At 29.3% G+C, this 23,814-nt stretch overlaps 3 protein-coding genes across 3 annotated transcripts; 1 reads left to right on the forward strand and 2 right to left on the reverse strand.

The window, feature by feature from the left end:
* The first annotated feature begins 4,199 nt into the window (after positions 1-4,199).
* LOC130932509 (inactive protein kinase SELMODRAFT_444075-like) lies at positions 4,200-10,097 on the forward strand. Its single transcript, XM_057861840.1, has 8 exons — positions 4,200-4,532; positions 4,640-4,776; positions 7,192-7,286; positions 7,509-8,521; positions 8,706-8,866; positions 9,071-9,150; positions 9,231-9,552; positions 9,629-10,097. The coding sequence occupies exons 1-8, from the start codon at positions 4,313-4,315 to the stop codon at positions 9,776-9,778; spliced, it is 2,178 nt and encodes a 725-aa protein (XP_057717823.1). The 5' UTR covers positions 4,200-4,312; the 3' UTR covers positions 9,779-10,097.
* A 219-nt stretch (positions 10,098-10,316) lies between these two features.
* Positions 10,317-12,164, reverse strand: LOC130934943 (protein JINGUBANG-like). The gene is made up of 3 exons (XM_057864461.1): positions 11,996-12,164; positions 11,212-11,727; positions 10,317-11,024 (listed from the first exon to the last, which is right to left on the reverse strand). The coding sequence occupies exons 1-3, from the start codon at positions 12,128-12,130 to the stop codon at positions 10,317-10,319; spliced, it is 1,359 nt and encodes a 452-aa protein (XP_057720444.1). The 5' UTR covers positions 12,131-12,164.
* An 8,499-nt stretch (positions 12,165-20,663) lies between these two features.
* On the reverse strand, positions 20,664-23,515 carry LOC130933343 (allene oxide synthase 1, chloroplastic-like). The gene is made up of 2 exons (XM_057862931.1): positions 21,989-23,515; positions 20,664-21,345 (listed from the first exon to the last, which is right to left on the reverse strand). The coding sequence occupies exons 1-2, from the start codon at positions 23,294-23,296 to the stop codon at positions 21,016-21,018; spliced, it is 1,638 nt and encodes a 545-aa protein (XP_057718914.1). The 5' UTR covers positions 23,297-23,515; the 3' UTR covers positions 20,664-21,015.
* Positions 23,516-23,814: the final 299 nt, after the last annotated feature.

A 23,814-nucleotide genomic window follows, 5' to 3' on the forward strand; every position in this document is an offset into this window, starting at 1 on the left:
ATTTATTACTAAATAAAATATAAAAATACTAATTTTTATGTTTGATTCCCAAGGCTAAATGATACATTTCTAGCATAAAGCCCGTATCATAGTCCCAACGACTCAATATTTTTTATTTTTCAAAGGCTACTATTCATTTAAATCCAGGTCACTAGACCCAAGTTCTACAAAAGAAAAAAAAAAACAAATATTGTGTAGATGGGCCTCAGTCACCTTGGCTAATATGGCCTTCAAATTGGAGAACTCTTCTTACGCAAGGTCGGGTTCCGGGTGTAGGGTCGGGTCAGTTTCTCTGACCCATATCCAGGTCCAAAAAAAAAAAAAATTGGAGAACTCTTATAATAGCCTTCTTACAAATAACTTTATTCTCCAAACACCAAGAAGAAAAATACGATTCTTAACATTATTATTACTTTTTGTTGAACTATGAAGTAGATCAACTGATGAAGCATTTATCCTAGAAGAAGAAATGGTGACCACCCTAGCTAGCTAGTTGTCATTCCACATTAACAATTCGAATAATTGTGTGTTTGTGTGTGTATATATATTGTGAGACAATGTTCACGTTTATTATTGGTTACCATTAATTCGATCTAAGAAGGGTTGAACGTAATTCATTTATATGTGCACATTTCCTAACTACTTTTAATTAATATAGTTTGCACCGAAACGGTCCATGGTGGGTGCTCCCACAATGCAAACGTGCTCTTAGGTGGATGATATTATCATCAATAATGTCATAACTGCACTCACATGCATGGTAAGATAAGTCTTGCTAAAAATTTGTTATCATCATGATGCTTTTTTTTTTTTTTTTTCCTTCTCTTGCTACACACATATATAAATAAATGGTTGTATGTATATCTCATGTCAATAGCTGAGTTCCTTGTCTCTTTCTATTAGTCATCTTTTCAATGGATATAATTTAGATATACGAGTTAATAGTTAATTTTTTTTAAAAGATTCATTATTTTTTAATATTATTTTTAAAAAATTTTGTCAATCAAATTAATATTTTAAAAATTAAAAATAAATCATGTTTGTCTTTTTGTCATTCTTTTAACATTTGTCATTAACAATTGATAATGTGAAATAATAATATACATTAAATTTGACATGTTTTATTAGATGCAAACTAAATATATTTATAAAAATCTATTAATTTATTTTTTTATTTTAATTCTTAAAATTATGATTTATATAATTGAAGAAAAGAACTGATTTTTTTTGTTAATTTTGAATAAAAAGCTTCAATAGTGATGTTTTATTTTTCAAGTGAGAATAGTACACTTTTTTAATTAAAGAATGGTAAAACTAAAAATTATTTCTAGAGTATATGAAAGAGTTAAACATGAGATCCAAATTCAAATAAAATTGGATAAAAGATTTAATTTTTAGACTATAAACTCAACCCTAATCTTTTCATGATTTTTATTTTTGTTAATTAAATTTAATTTCAGTACTAAAATAATAACCATTTAAATAATAAATAAATAAATAGGATAAATAACACCAAAATGAGACAGATTTGACATGTAGATCAGTGGGTTCCTCTGGATGGATTGCATGTACCCATGTGTCCCCTTTGTGATTACTTTGGAAAGAACTTTGTTATCAACGTGGACCAAACTTGTAGCCCACAATGGAATTTTGGCATGACAAATTCAGCCTAATATAATTGGAGTACATTTAATTTGCTTTGTTCATATAATAAACTAATCATGTTATGAGCAAAATGTTTAAATGAGTAGCTACTCGTTATTTTCTCCTTTATTTTTTTTAACTTCTTAAATTTTTGAAGAAATATTTCATGTTTCATTTCATCCATTTACAGCCATAAACTGTGTTAGATTTGAGAGTTGTACTTGTAGATATTAAGCATGAATTCATCCAATTAAAAAATTACACTTTAAATAAGAAAAATAAAATAGGAGACACAAATATAAAAGTTGTTGGATATGGTCCCAAAAAGAAAACGTCTATCTACTTGCTCTATATTTAACCTATATGTTGATGTGTACCAACTCAAACCAAGGTCCAGCCGTATCATTGAAATTTTTTATTATATTTTCGGTGATAAGACTCACATATATAAAAAATATCTTCGTTTATGTAAAGAAAAATTAAAATATTAACACGTATTATAATAAATAATATTTTCGGTGATAAGACTCACGTATATAAAAATATCTTTGTTTATATAAAGAAAAATTAAAATATTAACACGTATTAAAATAAATAATTATTTTTAGTTATATTCTAAAATAAAAATATTTTTTAACATGAATAGTAACTATTATTGATACTAACTTTTATATTAATTATTTTATAATTAATTTTTAATTTTTTATTATTTACAGTATCTTCTATTTTTGCGGGATAAAAATTAATTCGATTTTATTTAATAGTTACTTTTCATTAAAGAATAATAAAAAGGATATGAATTAAAGTTACCTAATTAATTAAGAGTTTTGCTAAAAAGATAATAGACTATTTGTACAATAGACTATTGAGTTATAAAATGAACATTTTTTATACTATTTATTATCTAACGTTTTAATATTATGTCATGATATATTTATCCCAAAAACTTCAACTGATAAAAAAAATAACACTAATAATTATATCTCTAATACTACATAAACTTTTATTATACATAATGTACAAATATTCTATTTGCTCTTTATACTTTTTCATTAATTAATTGAGATTTGGGGCGGTAGATGATATCCGGTGTACTTATAATACATACTCGTTATATTGTCTTATTATTAACAACCGAAAGCAAATAATAGCTCGTCCTTTTTCTTTGTAACTAATAATGTATCTTTTAATTAAACAAAGTTAGTTAAACAAAATTATATGTTATATTCCCTGATTATGTCCTTTTCTATATGTTGTTTGAGTTTACTTGAAATTAAAACTTGTGTTTGTTAAGAATATTATTTTGCTGAAAAATAATTAATTAAATCTGTTATATATATAGAGACTGTAATAATTAAAAGAGAGCTAATTTTACTCTCTTGATTTTCTTTTTATCCTTTTTTACAACGAAATATATATATATATATATATATAGACTGATAATTTTATAATTTTCTAAATAATAATAACCTAGTGGATTAATCCAAAAAAAAGTATACCTAACGTAAGTTTAATTCTTTAAAGATTTGTAATCAATTTTTTTGAAACTCAAATTTTTTCAGCCAACAATTAGATGATAAAATAATAGATGCAATGACGGAACTAGGCAAAATATTAAAGAAGAACTAAAAATTAAATTTATAATAAAATAAAATAAAAATAAAAATTTTAAGAGAATAAAATAAAAATTTATATATAATTTATATAAAAAAATTAAATATTAAGAGAGTTATTGTCTCCTTTCTCAGTGAGGTTTTGAGATAAAAAAATTCAAAATAAAATAAAATAAATTTTAACAAAAAAAATTTTAACCGAGAAAGTTAAAATTAATTTTCAACAGATATATATAATTTAGTCAGATATAAATAGTTTCGACTCCTTATATTATCATTAAAATATAAATATTATACCAAATAATTTCGTTGAAAATTAAATAAACAAACATCACATGTATATATTTTTCAAAAAATAATGTAAATTATACTATCTTTCAAGAATTAATAGAAGTCATATATAGCTCTATTAAAGAGTAAATTACACAAAAAAAAACAAAAACAAAAAAAACTATGTTTTAATATATTATGTTTATAATACACCTATATATCTTCCTATTATTATGTACTCACATATCTTTTTATTTTATATATATTTGATATCAAAAATATTATTTATATATTAAAATAAATCACTAAAATTAATTATTATATATTATTTAATTTATTTTTAATATATTTTATATATTTTAATATATATTTTATATTAATGAACAATTTTAATATATACGTATATATCATGATTGATTTTATGTACTCGTTGTAACAACTTTCTAATTCGATTTTTATTTTATATTTATCTTTTATTATCCATTTTTCATATTAATATATATTATTAATTATAATATAGTCTACTAAATTACCTACTATAATTTCCATTTGTCCTGCGTCATATGTAATAACTAACCTGAGTTAACTCACCTAACCATAGTTAAGAGAGCTGCCAGTTGTAGTAGACATGGATGCTTCACTTTCGTTCGGCTCAAACTTCAATTAATTACTCTCTCTGTATTCTGCAACAACACAACAAAATAATGCAAACGAAACCAAGCTAATGTGTTTACGTTACTTTTACTCTCACTCTCATCTCAGATTCATAAAATCATCGATCGAAAATGATGATGTTTAGAGAAGAAACAGTTGGTTCGATTAGCGCGCGTCACAGCGCCACCAGCACTGCTGGCACCAGAATCTCACCATCGGTCAACAAAGTTCTGGTTGCAGTTAAAGCAGAGAAGATAATCTCCAATACGGCACTAGCTTGGGCTCTCACTCATGTCGTTCACTCCTCCGACTCCATCACGCTCCTTGCTGTTTATTCCGTCGAGAAATCTGGTACGCTCTCTCGGCCTTTTATTATTATTATTATTATTATTATTATTATTATTATTTGTAATTTGTTCTAACAATTTGATGAATGTGGAGTGGGTTTAATTTTTCAGGCAGAAGGTTCTGGAACTTCTCAAGGTTGCGTGGAGATTGTTCTAGCGGAGTAAGTGCTGGAAAGTTGCCGGAGAGAATTTCTGATATATCAGAATCTTGTGCTCAGATGGTGCTTCAGCTGCACAATCAAATTGAGGTAAATAAATTATTCCAAACTTTTTAAAATAATAAAATGAAATAATGAAGCTATGCACCTCAAGAATTTTGCCCTCGTATTAAATTGGAATTTGCGAGTTATTACTATCGTAAAAATTTTTTTTGAATTTAGTGTACGAAAAAGTTACAGTATTACTCCTTTTAATTTTTTTACCTTCAGTGTTTTATACTTTTACTGTTGTTTTCTTTTTCCCACCTGCTTTGTCTTTCAAATTTTTATTACTTAAGCATAAAGCAAATTAAACAATGGTGTGTTTAGTTCAGCGTTTACATACAAAAACTACGTTTAATCTTTTTGAGTATCAGAATTTTTTGTTTGACAATTTTTTTTTCTTTCTAAAGACAAACATAATTTCTGTGTTTTAACTCTTATTCACTCGAAGTAACAAACTGTATTTTTTAGTTTGCGTTCAATTGTTAAATTAAAAAATAATTGAAAAAAAATATTTTTTTTTACTAATTTTACTATTCAATTTTATTTGTAATAAAAAATACTAAGAATAATTATCAGAATTTTTGTATTTCTTTCACGGTAATGTTTTATAAATAAATATTTTTTATACTATTATTTTTAGTATTCTTTTATAATAAATTTTGATTTTTTAATTAATTATTTATTTAATTTTTTTGTTCATAATATATATGTTTTTTTTAATTTATATTTTCTAACGTATATTGTATTTTTGTAATGAAACTTTTAGTACTCATTATTCATATAAAATTTTTAATTATTTTTATTAATACATATTTTTTTTGTATAGAACTTAGTTAATTTTTATTTAATTTTGTATAATTTTTACTATGTGTTTTTTGAATTAGTATATACTTTATTTACCGTTGTTATTTTTTTATAATATAAGTTTTTAATTTCATTAGAAATGTCAAGTTAAATGCAAAAAAAATACTAAAAAAGAGTATTGAAAAATTATGACTAAAAAATACTAAATTTTAACAAATAAATTCAAGTTCTTTTAAAAATATATATATATATAGTCAAAGAGTATTAAAAAAATATAATTTTAAATGATATAAATGAGCATTTTTTTAGTAATTTTTATCTAAATATAATTTTAAATAATATAATTTAAATAATATTAATTTTATTATAATTTATTTTAATATAAAATTATTAAACATAAATCACATTAATACTAAGTCACTTTGTAAATACTAACTCAGTTATTTATTCCCTATTTCTTTTATTTATCCCATATATAAACACCTATATGTTTTTTTCATTTTATGAATGAAATTATCTTATTTTAAAAAAAAAATACTAACTCACTTTTTATCAAAATAAAATTTATAAAATCAATTTAATACAAATTCTCATTTACAAAAACTTTAATTCAAACACACACCTCATCTTCCATAAATTTTCCTTACTAATTTGGTTTTCCATTTTTCTTCCCCCAAAATCATGCATGAATTTGTACCTAAAATATTAATAGATTCTTTAACTCTTACCACTATTGAGAATTAATGCACACACTATTGAGAATGAAACTTAAATTATTAATAGATTCTTTTGCTCTTACCACGTAAAATAGTATATATGGTAGTCTGATCTATGAACAAATATCCTTATATATATATATATATATATATATATATATATATATATATATTTTTTTTTTTTTTTTTCTCAAATCTTTTTCCCAGTAACGTGTCAGAATAGAGGAAGCTTCAGTTCTGATATTTGCCAAGCTGTACTGCTGTACCAGCTTGACTGTAGTTTGTTTCATTTGCATGTGCTTTGCAAATCTTGCCTTGGTAAACAACATGCATTAATAATTGCACATGCATAAAGTTTTCACGAACTAGACAACAATATTTAATAAAATTAAACAGGAGGTAGCAACTAGCAAGGAGAAAAGCCTATTAGAACTATAAATTTACGCAATTAGCTTTAAAAGGTATTTGGAATGTAGAATTAACTTCAAGGATCATGAAATTAAAGCATGTTAGACATATTCGTAACACAAAAATGTTTTATAATCAAAGAAAATTAGTTAAAAACAGTCATAATTTATCTTATTTAGCATTCATTAATTGTTACGACAATTAATAATACTAAACAAGTCAAGTTCTGAGTGTTTCTTTTGTTTCCCTAGCATTACCGTTAGTAACAATGGCGTGGCAACAATGATGTGTAGTAAAAGATGAATAGATTCTTTCAATGATTAGCCATATGCTAGATATCCTTACAAGAGTTCAAAACTTCAAATTACAAAAAAGACACATAAATAATTCCCACAGTGAACCTTTTGGGTACAACCTTACAAGTGACAAATTAGATTGCACACAAGGAGGTGAAACCTTTTCAGTTTTCACTAATCATGTAAATGGATACTAATAAGCATAACATAAGTACTGATGAAATATATAAATGCAGGTTAGGGTGAAGATTAAGGTGGTAACTGGTACTCCAAGTGGTGCTGTAGCAGCTGAAGCCAGATGGAGTGGCTCCCATTGGGTCATACTGGACAAGTAATTTAACATGAAAAATGTATTTCTTTTTTCTAAGCTATTATAGCTCATTTAATTGACTGCTTGTGTCTCTTCACATACTCACATGCATACCCCTTTAATATTAACAAACCAGCATTTGTTTTCAACTATCAATCATGCAGAGCAACCAAGTAGAACTTTTCAGTGCCTTATGCCAAAATCATACTTTGTTATATAACTTAACCTTATTTTCTGAAACAGGAAGTTAAAGCAAGAGGTAAAGCATTGCATGGATGAACTCAACTGTAGTGTTGTGGTGATGAATGCCTCAAAACCAAAAGTTCTCAGGCTTAACTTAGCATGCTCTGATGAACTCCAAACTCCATTTTTCTCCTCTGCTTCTTCACCGGATATAGCAATTGGAAAGCTCAAAGGCCGCAGATTGAAGCATTCAACCCCAGTGAGTAGCCCTGAAGAACCAGCTACTTCTGCCACTAGAACCATCGGAGTTTACTCAGAGTCAAGTTCTGATTCAATGGCTTCTCTTTTCCAAGTCTATGAGCAAAATCCTCTGTATGAGGGTCAGGGACTGCACGACAAAAGAGCATACAAACCAATCAATGAGCCAAAAGAGTTCAACTTTGATTTGGAAAAGGATTTGGGGACACATTCAATCCCATATGTGTCAAGTGATGATAACAAGGATGTATTTTGGATTCCTCAGAACAGAGTTATCCAAAGAACCAAATCTCCAACTTCCAAAACACTACTTGAGAATTTTATGCACTGTGATCAAGAAATGAAAAGGACAAATAATGAACTTGGGTTTAAACAATCTCAAAGCAGAGTTTACGCTTCCAACATGGGCAACAGAGGTAATGCCACCATTCCTATGGGAAGAACTTCGTGTATACCTCCTCCCTTGTGCTCTCAGTGTCAGAACAAAGCACCAGTTTTTGGAAAGCCTCCTAGACAGTTTTCTTACAAGGAGATAGAGGAAGCTACTGATATGTTCTCGAATGCAAATTTTCTAGCTGAAGGTGGATTTGGTGTTGTTCACAAGGGAATGCTCAGAGATGGCCAGGTTGTTGCTGTGAAACAGTTAAAGTTTAGAGGCTCTCAAGCTGATCTTGATTTCTGCAGGGAAGTTCGTGTTTTGAGCTGTGCACAACACAGAAATGTTGTGTTGTTGATAGGATTTTGTGTAGAGGCCAATTTGAGGATATTAGTCTATGAATACATATGCAATGGATCCTTGGACCTTTACTTACATGGTATGCCTCAATTACCTTCATTTCAAGTTTGATTATGGATCCTTGGACCTTTACTTACACGGCTATTAGTTCATTTTACATATTATGAGTTTCTCTTTCAGTTCTTTGCACTTGTATTTGAATGTTCGTCTGAATAATCCAACAAAAAGTTCATATCAAAGTTTATTTCTTTCTATATTGACAGGAGATGGGAATACCCCCTTGGATTGGAACTCACGGTTAAAGATAGCGATTGGAGCTGCAAGAGGATTACGCTACCTTCATGAAGATTGCAGAGTTGGTTGCATAGTGCACAGAGATTTTCGACCCAGAAATATTCTCTTAACGCATGACTTTGAGCCTTTGGTAGCTTAATTACCTGGCCCTTCTGCATTCTGTAGTGTGTGAATTGGTGGAAACTCAAGTGCAGTCGACTTCACTGATTTGACTAAATTTTTATGTAACAGCTCTCAGTTATCAACTTCACGTGAAGTCGACTGCACCTGAGTTTTTACCGTGTGAATTTTAAGAATAAGTAGCCTTAAACATGATCGTTTCGCATTCATTCAGGTGGCTGATTTTGGGCTTGCTAGATGGCACTCAGAATGGAATATAAATACTGAACAAGATCGAGTTGTAGGAACGTCAGGGTAATTATCTCTATTTATACATAATTCCATGTTATATAACACCGTTTCGTTGTTCTTAATTGTTGCATAAACCTATACAGGTATCTTGCACCTGAATATCTTGAAGCTGGAAATCTTACATATAAAGTAGATGTATATGCATTTGGCATTGTTTTACTAGAGTTAATAACAGGTCGAAGAATTAGTGAGTTGGAACAATTTAATGGCCACTCGTTTCTTTCTGAATGGTTTCATCCTATACGCATGTTAGAGGCAGATCATATATTGCAAAACGTTCGGTCTCTTAATCCATACTTGGGGTTTGAGACGTCATTGGAATTTAACTTTGAATTACAAGCCATGGCAAGAGCTGCTTCATTGTGTCTACGTCTGGATCCTGATGCCAGACCTCCAATGTCTAAGGTATGCAGAAGGCTTAAACATGTTTTTAGTTTCTTGCAAATTATGGACTGAAAATGCTTCTTATATATACTTGTAGATCCTGAGAGTACTGGAAGGGGGTGATGCAGTTCGTCCTATTGGTTTAGACTTCAATTCAGTTGGTAATAGAAGTGGTCATTTAAGTGGTTTGAGTTCTCACACTCCACATAAAGGTACAATAAGTCATTCTCGTAGGCTATCACATTGATCACATAGAAATATGGTAAAAACTCAAATACAGTCAACTTCACCTGAAGTTGATAGTTGAGAACTATTAGATGAAAATTTAGTCAAATCAGTCAAATCATCTAACGACTCTCAGTTATCAATTTCACGTGAAGTCGACTCTAGCTGAGTTTTCTTCTAGAAACATTCACAGCAAACTTTCACTTATTGGTATAAATGTATAAGGAAAAAGTCAATTGTCAAAGAATTCTTCTCACGTAATGTCCGTGACACTTGTTATTTGTGGTCTTCTCCTCAACATAGTTAATTATTATGGTGAATGAAATGCTTTTTCATCTCAACATCCCCTCTCTTGTATATATAAATTTTTTTCGGTGTCTTCCTTTATAATTTGTCTCATAATACATAATAGTGAGATAATAATTCAAAGAGATGAGATGGAGGCATCAAAATATGGGCCGGGCTGGGCCTTTCAAGGCCCATCACAAAACAATATACAGTTATACACACTAGTCTAACTGGATCACCAGCGTTCATACAATCAGAGCAGTTTGTTTCAGTTATTTTCTGTTATTGCTCCGGCACGAAGAAGAGTAGCTACTAACAGATTCAGCAAATGGTATTGAATCCGAATCAGAAAACATACGGTGGTGGCGCTGCTGCTCCTGGTTATCACCACCTCCAACATCAGCGACGCTCCACACCTTTACAGACTTATCCAAGCTCCCACTGTACAACACCCACCGCCTCTCACCACCACGCGCCTTCGCCTCCTTGTCTTCCTCCACGGCCAGACACTTCACTGGACCCTCGTGCCCCGTCAGCATCGACACGCACGTGTGGATCGTTCCCTCCTTCTTCCAGACGCAGATTGTCTTGTCGGCGGATCCGCTGAAAACTAAGGTTCCGGCAGCGGCGAGGCATAGGACGGCTAGTTTGTGGCCTTTAAGGACGCCACCATGGGCGAAGTTGTTGTTACTGTCCCAGAAGTTGACGAGACCGTCGGAGGAGCCGCAGTAAAGGGTAGAGAAGGAGGCATCGAGGGTGAGGGCGGTGACGGCGGATTCTTGCTTGAGCAGGGTTTGTGCATTGGTGTGTTTGGTGCACTTGGTGGAGCGGGAGGAGGGAGTTTCCCGCTTCCACATCTTGACGGTTCCATCGGCGGAGCCGGAGAAGACGAGGCCATCGACGCCGCACACCACGGAATTCACCGTGTCTTGGTGAGCCGGGATGGATTCCATGCACCTCTTATCGGAGATGCGCCACACCTGTTATTTTTGTTATTGCATGGGTCACACACAACCAATAAAATAATGACACTTAACAATTGTCTTTAAGTAAAATTAATAATTAAAAATTATTATATAATAATTTTTAATTATTAATTTTATTGGAAGAAAATTTGACATAAATTTTTATTTAAAATAAAATAATAAGTGGAAAATAAGACATTACCTTTATGCTTCTATCCCATGAAGCTGAATAGAGCAATGTTTTACAATGAGAAAGGCTTAAGGCGGAAACAGCATCAGAATGCTTAATCCAAAGTGCTGAACGATTTTTCCGAACTTCAATGTAGTTACTTGGTTTGAGAGAACTCTTGAGTATATCTTTCAAAGTTGGCAACGTTCCTGCGCGTTTGTGAACATTTGGTGCCTTAGGGTTAACCTTCCAAACACGAATTTTACCATCTTGGTGACCCGTGAAGATTTTATGTCCAGATATTATGATGGCCTTAACCAAACCACTGTTTGATTTGAAGCCACAGAATTCTTGGAGGTTCTTCCACACACGGATGTTCTTGCTCTCGGAGCCAGTGTAAAGGAGGTTACCGGTGGCAGCCAAGGAGTATATGTGTCCCTCCTCCCGGACCAGGGAGCCCAGGAGAGCACTTTGTGCGGTGCTTTCGCCGCCTTGGGAGCATAATTCCTTGGAAAATCGCGAATTTGCGGTTTGGTTCCATGGTGACATCTATTGCCAAAAAGAACGATAGGTAATTGAGTACCGTCATAAAATCACACGTCCCAAAAGATTAAAAATACTTAATCATTTGACATTGTCATGATTTTTTAGAGATGTGCTATATAGATCAAAAGAAAAAGAAGATTACTTAATCAAAATTATGTCAATGTTAGATGAAATTAAGTGATAGATTTTTGTTTAAAAGTTTTTTTATGAAATAATTTAAAATAAATTATATAAATATTTTTTTCCAAATAGAAAATACGAACACATGTACCATCAATGGGGATCCCTCGCCGCTGAGGCGTCCAGGATCATAGTAAGGGCTCATGGGGGAGGCGGCGGTGTTGGATTGCATGGAGAGCTCATTGTCCGATAAGAAGTCGGCCGAGGGCGTCCGTTCCGAGTGCATTCCCGCCGGGGGACGCAAGACACCGGTGGCTTGTTCCCCATCCCCTCTCATAGCCATTTAAATTTTGTTGATATTTCTACTTTGTTATGGAACTATATATTGTTGTTCCTCATTCACCACTCTATAGGACAAGCACAAAGTTTGTTGTCAATGGTTTGAACTAGCACCGAAAAATTCAATCTGCGGAAAAACAATTGAGGAATGGAGAATTTGAATGGTTGGTTGGCGAAGAGAATTTGCAGGGAAAATGAAGGAATATGCAAATTGCACTACTAATGAAAGCAGAGGGAAGAGAGTAGAAGGTATAAATACATCTCTATATATACATGGTGCATATGAATTGCTCAATAGTGTGCTGCCACGTATAAGAATTTAATATTTAAAAATGGGTTGAAATAACAAGAAATATTAATAATTTTAAATTCCTTGATATTCGGGTTTATTGGGTAAAATATAGGGAAGTGACAATAATGTGTGGGAATAGTTTGTGTTTTCTATTTTTGGATAGGTGAGTAATGTTTCTTTCTAACTTCCAATATAATAATGTGTTTACAAGTGGAAAATGTTTATTGTTTGTCATGTTATTTTCTGACATGTGATTAACATAAAGATAATAATATGTTTCAATGTTTGATTGGTCCAGCAAGGGCTACCTAGATCTTTTTCTTGCTAATGATTATGCAAGAGTGTGGTGGTGATCTTAAGTCAACTGTATGTAGTAGCTCTTAATTAAGAATTTATAAGTTTAAATTTTCAATCGAGTTTGTGAATAAATTTTTGAGTTGAGATTTATGATTTGTGTTACATATCTGACTTTCATAAATTTAGAGGACAAGCAACTTATTAAGAAATTATATTATTTAAGCGTAACAAGTTATAGATATAAAAACAATTCTGTTATGTTACCAACTGTATTTTTGTTAACTTTTGTCAATTCTTAATTATAATGGTATTTTATAAAAATATCTAATAAAAATATTTTTTTATGACTATGTCTAATAAAAATATTTTTATAAATATATTTTTTAGATGTATTTTTTTATATATATTTAAAATATAATAATTAATTATTATTAATAATAAATTAACAAATAATATATTAGTACCCATACTTTTCTTATAAAAAAGTGGTTGATAAAAAACCGGTTACTGCTCAACTTTTTAGATATCATGCTAATTCATTAAAAATACAATGCAACAAAAGCAAAGATAATATATCTTATTAGCTTTTTGAACTCTAAACTATAAATACTACAAAGTAATAACACACACCTTTTTCTAAAGTTTTATTTGCTTAAACAATTGAAGAGAAGAGACCATTACTAAGCTAGTCTAGCGTCATAGGATTTCTCTTCTAAGTAAAGTAGTAAACTATCTAAATTCTCATGCAATCTTATCTTTGTTTTAAGCTTAAGTCAAATAATTAATTAGAAGAGAGTCACTCATATAAAAATATTTAAAATATTTTTTTAAAAATAATTTTTAATAATGAAAATTTAATATATAATTAATTAAATTGTGTTATTTTATCAAAGTTAAATTAAACAAATTAATTTGACTAAAATTCAATAAATTAAATTTTAAATTAGTCTAAATTAATATTTTTTATAGAAAATGACAAATTAAAATACTCTTATTATATATATATATATATATATATAATAAGATTCTAACTTTTAGCCTCTTTTCTTTTTTTGTTTTCATGGAATTAAAATTTAGAGTTTTTAATATATATATATATATATATATATATATATATATATAATATGAGTATTTTAGTCATTTTTTATAATAAGATATTATAGTTATTTTTTATAAAAAATTTAATTTAAATTGATTTAAAATTTGGTTCATTAATTTTTTTATCAAATCGGTTTATCCGATCTAATTATAACAAAATAATACGATTTAATCGATTATATATATAAAATTTTAATTATTAAAAAATATCTTAAAAAAATTTTAAATATCTTTATTTAAGTGTTTCCCTAATTAAAAACGTCAATGTTTAAATTAGTTACTTTTCTCTAGTTGCATGCTCTCTCGCAGCCACATAAACAGTTTCACACATTATTTGAGAACAAATGCATTATCATTATTGCGTTACTACATATAGTCATATATACAAACTTCCGGAGATGGGTGTTGAGTTGGATTCTATATTCTAACTCTTTACATTTTTACCAACTGTTTCCTTATGATTGGTTGAGAAAAAAAAAGCACGTCAATATTTGAGGTGAAATAAATTAGATCTTATTTAACTTGATTCCATATCTTATAATAATTAAAGAATTTAATTTTAATATAGTGTAAAAATTTTTATATAATCATCAACTCAGATCAATATGTTTAAATAATTTTTTAATTAATAAATAAAAAATAATTATTTTTATTAATATAATAATATATAATTAGTTGTTTATATAAAATTATTTTAATACAGAAAAATTCTTTGCTATATAGGACTAGAAGAGTGTCCTTTCGGCAAGAGGAAGCTTCTTGAAAGTACTAACATGGTTTTATTCATTGAAAGTTAATGAATTATGGAGTTTGGGTCTATATAAGGTAGGGGCGGTGAGAATTATACATTCCTCAAATGTTACTTCACTAGCTTGTAGTAGTTACATTTTCTCTTTGTAGATGAACAAGATATGCCATTAAAAAATATTGGAGTTTCTAGTTCTTGTATCCATTTCCATTTCCAACATAACTTCATTCCGTTAATGATGAGAACTTCACATGGAGCACTCTTGTGGTTCTTTCTTTCTATTATATTACTCCTATAGTTTTGCTTCAAATACAAGCTATTAAAAATTCAAAGATGGAAAAAAGAAAAATAGACAATAATATTATTAGTTTGGTAAAATTTTTATTTTTTTAAAGTATTTTATAAAAGTTGATTTTTAATAGATAATTTTTTAAAAGTTATAGTAGCTGTATTTAATAAATTAAATTAAAAATAATTTTAATAAGTACAAGTAATAATAAATGTGTTTAATAAAATAATTTCAAAAAATAAAAAATATTATAATAAAAATTAATGTAATAGTTAAATTTAAATATTAATTAATGTATGAGATTATTTTTTTTTTAATTTTGATAAGCACAAATTAATTTTAAATTTTTTTTAGGTACGTTTAAAAGCATTTCTAACTCTTAAAAGATGTAAATATAAACACATAAATTTTTAATTTATCAAACACAAATATAAATACTTTTTTAAAAGTTTTACCAAATCAAACCTAAATTATATCATGTTATCATTTGACGATAATACTAAGAAAATAAAAAATAAGCAATCAAAACTTGTCTTATATAATATAAAATATATTAAATAAAATAAAAAATAATAAATTTTAGTAATTTTTAACTAATATTTTTAAATTATCAAATATTCTTAATCATTTAGAATAAGGATATTTTTAGAAATGTAGCTTATCACAATTATATATATGTATACGAGTAACAATTTGAATGTTAATGTTTGACCATATCTAACTTAAATTAGTAAAAAGATATAGATATGCTTGACTTATTAAGAAAATTGTTAGCATTATCGTAAAGAATAATATTATACGTCTAAATTTTTTTATTAATTAAATTAATTTAACATAATAAAAATTAGATATAATTAATATTCTTTTAAATTTTATTATTTAATATTTTAACTTAATTAGACTAAATTCATAAAAAGATTTAAATGTGTAATATTATTCTATTTAAAAATGGTAAGAGTAACAAGAATCCCTATTCAAGTACGTAGCTATGTTAAATGGAGAAGGAGAATGGCATAGCAAGCACGCAATAATCAAACTTGGGTTTAATTTCTTTTCTCATTTGGAAAAAAGATCAAAACTTTCTTTTTCACTCCATTATGGTTGCCTCAAAACAGTTAAAAAAAAAATAAAGAAAGAAAAAGAAGCTTTATATATTTCGGTTGCTACAATATATCTCTATCTCATTGCTCATCATGAATACTAAAATTATATTGAATATTGAGTATAGAACATTTCGGTGGAGAAAGCATACTTTCATATGTAGAAATTTATTGTATATCTCGGTTATGTGTCATATATTTCTATTATTTATATTATATTGTATTGATCTCACACCAAAGTATTGAATATCATATCATATGTATGTGTGCAATTACGATAACATTATAAAAAAAAAAGATAAAAATAAGATATGAGTGAGTGTGGCAATATATATTAGATAAAGTATTTTTACATGATAAAATTTTATAATATATATATCATTAGAAAAAAAATAATAGAAACATATATATCTTAAACATTTTAAATAAAAAACTTATAATTTAATAAAAATTCATTTAAAACAATTATAGAGATATTAGAAAATAAGCTCTCAGTGCAAAACTATAGTAAAAATAATGTTGATACCGGATAATCGATGAAATCATGCATGGTATGTAGTAGTTTGTATTCATAATTACATATATATATAATGACCCGAGAAACGATAATTTTCTGATCCGGATAATGAATAAAAAATACTTATAAATTTCTTCCTAATTTTTTATTGAAATATCTCACATCAAAATTGTAAAATATTGATTTATGTGTCCACCGGCAATTAATCAAACGTCTGAATAAGAATTCTTATCAAGTTATCATCGCTAGCTGCCTCTCTGCATGGTGACTGAAATGGAAGCTTTGATTTGTCTTTTTTTCCTCATACATTGCATTTTCTTGGTTGGAACTTGGAAGGTTCGTTTTTTTTTTTTCTGATTTTCACTACTTTGAAAAGATAAAAAACGAAAATTGAAAATAATATAGTGGTTGGGATTTTAATCATTTTATATTATTTTAATTAGATTATATTTTATAGTTTAACGTTCTATTATATTTATTGACAAAAAAAGTTTCTGTTAATTAAGCTAATGTAATATACAAAAGAAAGACGAATTGAGTTTTTTTCACAAAAAAAAAAGATAAAAGTAAAAATTTGCACACATACATATATATCTTAATTAATCAGAGAAATTAGCCAATAATATAAATAATTTGTGACAAAATAAATTTTAATAGTGCTTCTTATTATATCACTGTGGCATCTTCTAATATAGATTGCACGTTAAAACCTAAATCAAACCATAGTTGTCTAAGTTCTTTAGTTATTATTACTATTTTTCTTCAACATAATTTTATTGGTAAGGATAAAATTAAGATGAAATAAATCTTAAGAACAAACTAACTTAAACATCCAATATAAAGGGGAGTGTTCTTTTGTTTTGGACTTTATTTATATATATATATTTTCTTTGATATGGAAGAAATTATTAAATTAGTGTGTATTACATTGTTATAGGAAGGGTTCGTGTTTTTTTAATATGAAATTATTTAGAAAAAAAATTATTAAGTAAATTGAACTGTTAAATTTATTGAGAAGAGAGGAGGAGAATGAAATTGGTAGATCAGACTTGTACAATATAAAATATTAAAAAATTCAAGTACATAAATTGGAGAGTAAAATTTTTTGTTTTGGATAAAAAAATATCATAAACATAAACTTGATTCTTAGATTTTGGTATCCAAATCTCACCTTAAATTTTTTTTAGTTAATCTTCACAATTTTGTGATGCACTCTTTACTTTCATAACATAACAAAACACACACTTTTTTCTTTTTTTTTAGTTGTTTATAGTATCCTTTAACTCGGTAGATCTAGAACTATACTACAAATCTAAATTCTATTTAAGAATTGTCGCTGATTAATGAATTGCTGCATGTATAAAATGAGATCAAACTTTGACACTCGAATAAATGAGTTGATCATTCCATCAACTCAAATTGATTAACATGCACTACTCTCTAATATTAAAAATAAAAAGCGGATATGAAGTGGGGGTATATAAAGTATATTTTTCTCCACTGTTTTTCTGGGCCGGGTACCGTTCTCATTAAGAATAGGGCTGAAGCTGACAGAGATGGGTTTTTTGGTCAATTTGGATTCTCCAAGATAATGGGCCCACAGATCGTTGTAGACATTGATACGTTTATGTAAGACTAGTTTCCCAATCTTACTATCATTATTTTAGGTGAACTCACATTTAAGTTTATTTGTATTGGGTCAACAAATTTGGGTTTAATAATGAACATCAAGATTTCCAAGTTTCAACATACGGCTGTAAAAAAAACATCAACCCAAGGACCAGACCAAAAATTTTATATGATTGTATGTAACCTAGACAGACCCTAGATCCATGGCCAAAAAAAAAAAAAAGACAGAACCTAGACACCAAACATGATCGTGAATTCGTGATACCTATCGCTAATAGATAAAGCTTGATATGAAAATTGATATAGAAACATGGTATGGTTCAACTTGTTATTGTATAGAAACATCTTAACAAAACTAATATGAAAATTGAATAATTAAACAGCTTCAACGAACATAAGCTTCTCGGTAGGGGTGTTCAAATCCAAACCGATCCAAATTAAACCGCTCATCCAATCCAATCCAAACCGAAACCGATTAAAACCGCACTAATTTGGATCTGATTGGATTTTATTTTTTACAAACCGCTGGATCGGATCGGATTTCGGATCTACTTTTTAAAACCGATCCAATCCAATCCAAACCGCACAATGTGTTATAATATTATTATTTTATTATTATATTTATAATTATACTTATAACATATTTAATTTATTATATATTTTTATATTATTCATGTATTATTATTATTTAATAAATAGTTTATGTTCAAAATGTTATTTATTATTTATTTTAACTAACCTATAATTTTATTTTTATGTTATGTTATCGTTAGTTTTTTAAGATATTGTTGAGACTTATTATGTCATTGTTAATTATTTAAAATTTGATGTTAAAACTTGTTATATGTATTTAATTTTTTTAATTTACAAAACCGCAAATCCAATCCAATCCAAACCGCTTGAAATTGGATCGGATCGGATCGAATTTTTTTTAAAACATCATCCAATCCAAACCGCACCGCAAGTAAAATTAGTGTTCGGATCGGATGAGTTTTTGACTCAAAACCGATCCAAACCGCACCGCGAACACCCCTACTTCTCGGTTGGTACCACCCACCAAGATAAGAAAGGGTCGTATTTGATTCAATTTCTAAAAAGTCAACATTTATTACTCAGCTAGACATCCATAAATTTTTGTGACATATCATTGTCCTCTAATGGAACAGATTTCCGTACGCTTGAACATTCAATTCCGGAGAAACAAAAATTGGTCAAACAAAATGAAGAAAGTTTATTGGTCCTATTGAAAATTAAAAGTCAAACTTCTGAAATATATAGCCGTGTTGAAAGTCAGCTCTTTAATTGAAAGTCTAACTTCATCAGATCCTAAACATAATAATTTTTAACCGAATATTCTTTATCTCCGCCAATAGATTTTCTACCTAATAAAGCGATTATTGAAATTAATCGTAATCATCGTCAGCTTCTCTATGTAATTGTACTTTCATGACTTTTAAATTTTTGGGGCAAGACTTTCATGATTAACATTTAACAATGTTGCAAGTTGCAACATTATAAACGATCGAAAAAGCACAAAAAAAAAAAAAGGGCGCAAGTTGCAATCAACCGGGACCAATGTGTAACTTAAGAAATGAAAAACGGGTTTTAAAATTTTTTTTTTCATCATGGTGCTTTAACAAGGGAAAGTTCTTGAATATCACATGTGCTATAGTCTCACAACATATGCAAAATTGAAAATAATTAAGGGTATATTCGGTTTAATTTTGTGGAAGATCACTTGTAAAAATATTAAGTCAAGAAATTTTAACAACCTACTTAATTGAATCAGCTGTTTTAATACTCATGGGATTGTTTAGATAATTTAAACAAAATAAAAAAATTGTAGACATTGTAAAAATACTCTATTTTGTATTTGATAAATTCAAAAATGTAAATGCATGTACTTTTAAGAACATTTATAGAGATATTATTTACAATTTATTTATATTTTTTAAATTAAAAGTTCTTATATAACTTTGTATCTTAATTAATATTTTATTTTTTATATTTATGTTTAATATAAAATATTTTAAATTATAAAAGTAATTTTTAATTATTTTTATCAAATATAACTAATATGACTTTCAAAAAATAATATTTACAAAAAAAATTATAAAAATAATAATATTAAAAAAATAAAAAACTTAAATTTATTAATTTTAACTATAATTAATAAATATTAAATAAAATAAATTTTAATTATTTTTAACTTTTTTTTTGTATCAAATATTTCAATCGAGAAACAATAGCACCAGCACTTCCCTAAATTTATCCAAACAAACTTTCCCTATCCATCTAATGCACTACATAATAAGGCACTATATCCTCCATATATTTGTGACGTTTGCGTTTACTTTTCTCACTGCTTATTGTCCTGATAAGTAAATCATTGAAGTGACACCCAAATATTTATAAAATTTTAAAATAATTCGTACATAATTAAATTAAATATTTTTGTGAGGAGTTTAATAATTAAAAAAGCATTGCCTCAATAAATATTAGAGAGCACATTGTCAATGACTGCAGCAGCATGTAATACCCACTACTTGAGTGGGTTACATGATGACCCACAAAGGTTCTATTATTACACCACTTTATGTTCCAATATGACACTAATCTAATTCCCTATATCTATATTAAAAATCCAATATGGGGACCATACCTTTTAGATTTATTGACCCTAAATTCAATAACATAAAATCAAAATACTATACAAAATCAATACAAGAAATAGCTTAGATCTTCATCTCTTTAATTAGCCATTGATATGCTATAAGAATATATATAGGATTAACACCAAAATGAAAATAAAAATAAAGATCCTAATAAATACAAAAATTAAAAATTAAATTATTAGAAGGTTTAGAAGCTAGCTCTCTTAAGAGAAGTGAGGGTAATCTTAGAGCCCAAAGGTGAAGTTCCAACTTGAATCTCAAAGGAATCATAGCGAAGGAAAAGTTCAACAACAAGAAGCCTTGAAACAAGCACAACAAAATCCTTCCCAGCACATTGCTTGTTGGAAACACTGGGATTTTCGGTTTCAGGACCATTGGACCAAATGACATACTTCAACAACTTCTCCCCTTCCTCTCCCATGAACCTGTCCCCAACAAATTCCTCGGCTCTGTCGAAAATCTTTGGATCTTTGGTTGCAAATGGTTGGTACCCAAATAGCATTTCCCCTGCTTTCACCTAACCCATGTCAACAATAAATCATTAGTTTGTTAGTTAAATGATAAAAACACAAACAACTCACCACTTTACCTGTAGAAGTATCCACTTTATATAAAAAATAAGAGACAAATTCTTAAGTGTTTTTGTACTCTCATTCATTAAATATTACGTATTATTTTTTATTTTAATTTTTTAACATAAAATAAATTTTATATTAAAATATAAAATACATATTTAAAATAAATTAAATTACAAATATATTTATATACAAATATATATATATACATAATAACTGACGAAAAAAGTTTAATAAACAATTCATATTAAAATTTATTAAAATTTTAACTAAACAAATTTTTTATACAAAAACAATTCAAATAAACAATTATAATATTCTAATAAAAAAAGCTAGTGTACTCTGCATCAAATAAAATTTATTTTTTTTAATGATTAGATTAATCAAATAAACAATTATAATATTCTAATAAAAAAAGCTAGAGTACTCTGCATCAAATAAAATTTATTTTTTAATGATTAGATTTTTATCTATTCATATCATTTTTTATTATTACAAAACAAACTATTACTATCAAAGGAATAGATTGCTAAATTTGATAGTAATTAGCAATAATAATTACTAGTTAATTAATGAATTAATTACCTGAAAAGCATGTTCATGGCTTTCAATGACCAAGTCCCGTTTGGCTTTGCCATACTGCAACGGCACCGGTGGATCAATCCTAAGCGCCTCGTACACCACAGACTTCATCAGCTCCATCTTCTCCATCGACGCCATCGTAACCTCTCCATCGGCCTCCTTCACCGCCGCCCTAATCTCCGCTGCAAGCTGCGCGTGCAACTTCACCCCTGCCCTCCCGATCCACTTCATCACGTTTGGGAAGAACAGCTTCATGCCTCCGAACGAATTGAAGCACGTCGCAAAAACTAGGTTATGGCACGCTTCCTCTCTCGAGATTCCCAATCTCTCACCTTCATCCAGCACGAATCCCGAAGATTCATAGAAGAAATCGTAGAGCCTCTGGTACTGCTTCTTGATTAGCTTCGGCGGAAGACGGAAGTTGTGGAAAACAGAATCTTCGATGAACTGTGGCAGACCGAGTCGCAGAATCGGACTGAGTTGAAACAGAACCCACTTCTGAACGATTCCTGGCCCGTCCGTACCGAGTTCGGTGTCGCCGGGGTTTGAACCGAAGAGCGATCGCGCTAAGAAGTTAAAAGCTGCTTGATCGTTCGCGAGGGCAAAATCGGCTTTTCCTTTCTCAGAAAGCTCTGATTCCAAGGACTCGAAGAACTCCGTGTAGCTTGAACGGAACTCAGGAATCACGTTTTCACGACGCGATTTCAAGAGAAAAAACATTAACCGTTTCAGAAGGCCGTGTTTGGCTTCTGAAGGATCCAGGTAAGCGAGGACTCTGTAACCGCCGGTGAGTTCAGTCGACGGCATGTAGGTTCCGGTGAACACGTCACGCTTTTCGACTTTCGAGACGTCGAAAAGCGTGGGAAAAGACTTGGCGTCGAGCAAAACAATGACGTTTGGTGAGTTTGAGATGAACGGTCCAGGTGGCATGTTGGCGCGGAAAACGGTTGACTGATATTTTTGGATTCTTGATTTGAAAAACTCGTCACGCCCTTGGTTGTAGAAGTAATCCTGACGGTCTTTTAAAGGACCGATTATTGGGATCCCAAGGTCCCCCGGGATCTTCCTCATCGGTAGGTTGTTGATGGTTGGCTCACTTGGTAAAGAATTTGTTTGTCCGGGCTCGCGTGCTGGAGGGACTGATACTGACGGTGTCGGTCTCTCCGACACGGAAGCCCGGATTGGAAATACATGGAAAGAAGAGCGGTTTGAGTTTGTTGATGGAAGTGAGAGCTTGTTGGAAGTTGTCGCCCTTATTGATGGGAAATCTAGTTGGAGGAATAGAGAAGATGGCAATGTTGATGATGTCATGTTTTTTTCTTAGAACTATGGAGCTTAGGACTGTATTCAAGGTTCAGGAAGAAGGTCTGGGATTTGGGAGAGTAATTAAAATAAGAGATGGGAGGGTAGGTGGGTGATGGAATGGTCTAACAGGTACCGCTTGAGAAAAGAAGAGGGCTATGTGGGGATTTTATATGATTGAAATTTAGGGGAGGGAGCTGTTTGGATAACCATTTGAAGAAAAAATGCATAGCCTCTTCCATTTTGCCCAAAATATAATAGTGTTGGACTTTAGGAATCGTGTAACTTGTGCTTTAATTAATTGAGTTTTTGCTATCATCAAGGCACTGTTCATTTGGTTGTGCGTGGACTGTGCCTCCCAAAAAAGCATCTAATATTTTGTTGGCTCTATGGATTATAAATTTAGGTTTTATTATAATAAGAAGGCTTTTTATATTGAGAAAGTTTAGGGATCAGCAATTTTTATATTTTGTGATCAGTATTGATTTATTTTTTTTGGATATGAGAAGTATGTGTGTTGTGTATTA

This window comes from Arachis stenosperma, chromosome 6, assembly GCF_014773155.1.
Source record: "Arachis stenosperma cultivar V10309 chromosome 6, arast.V10309.gnm1.PFL2, whole genome shotgun sequence".
NCBI lineage: Eukaryota > Viridiplantae > Streptophyta > Magnoliopsida > Fabales > Fabaceae > Arachis > Arachis stenosperma.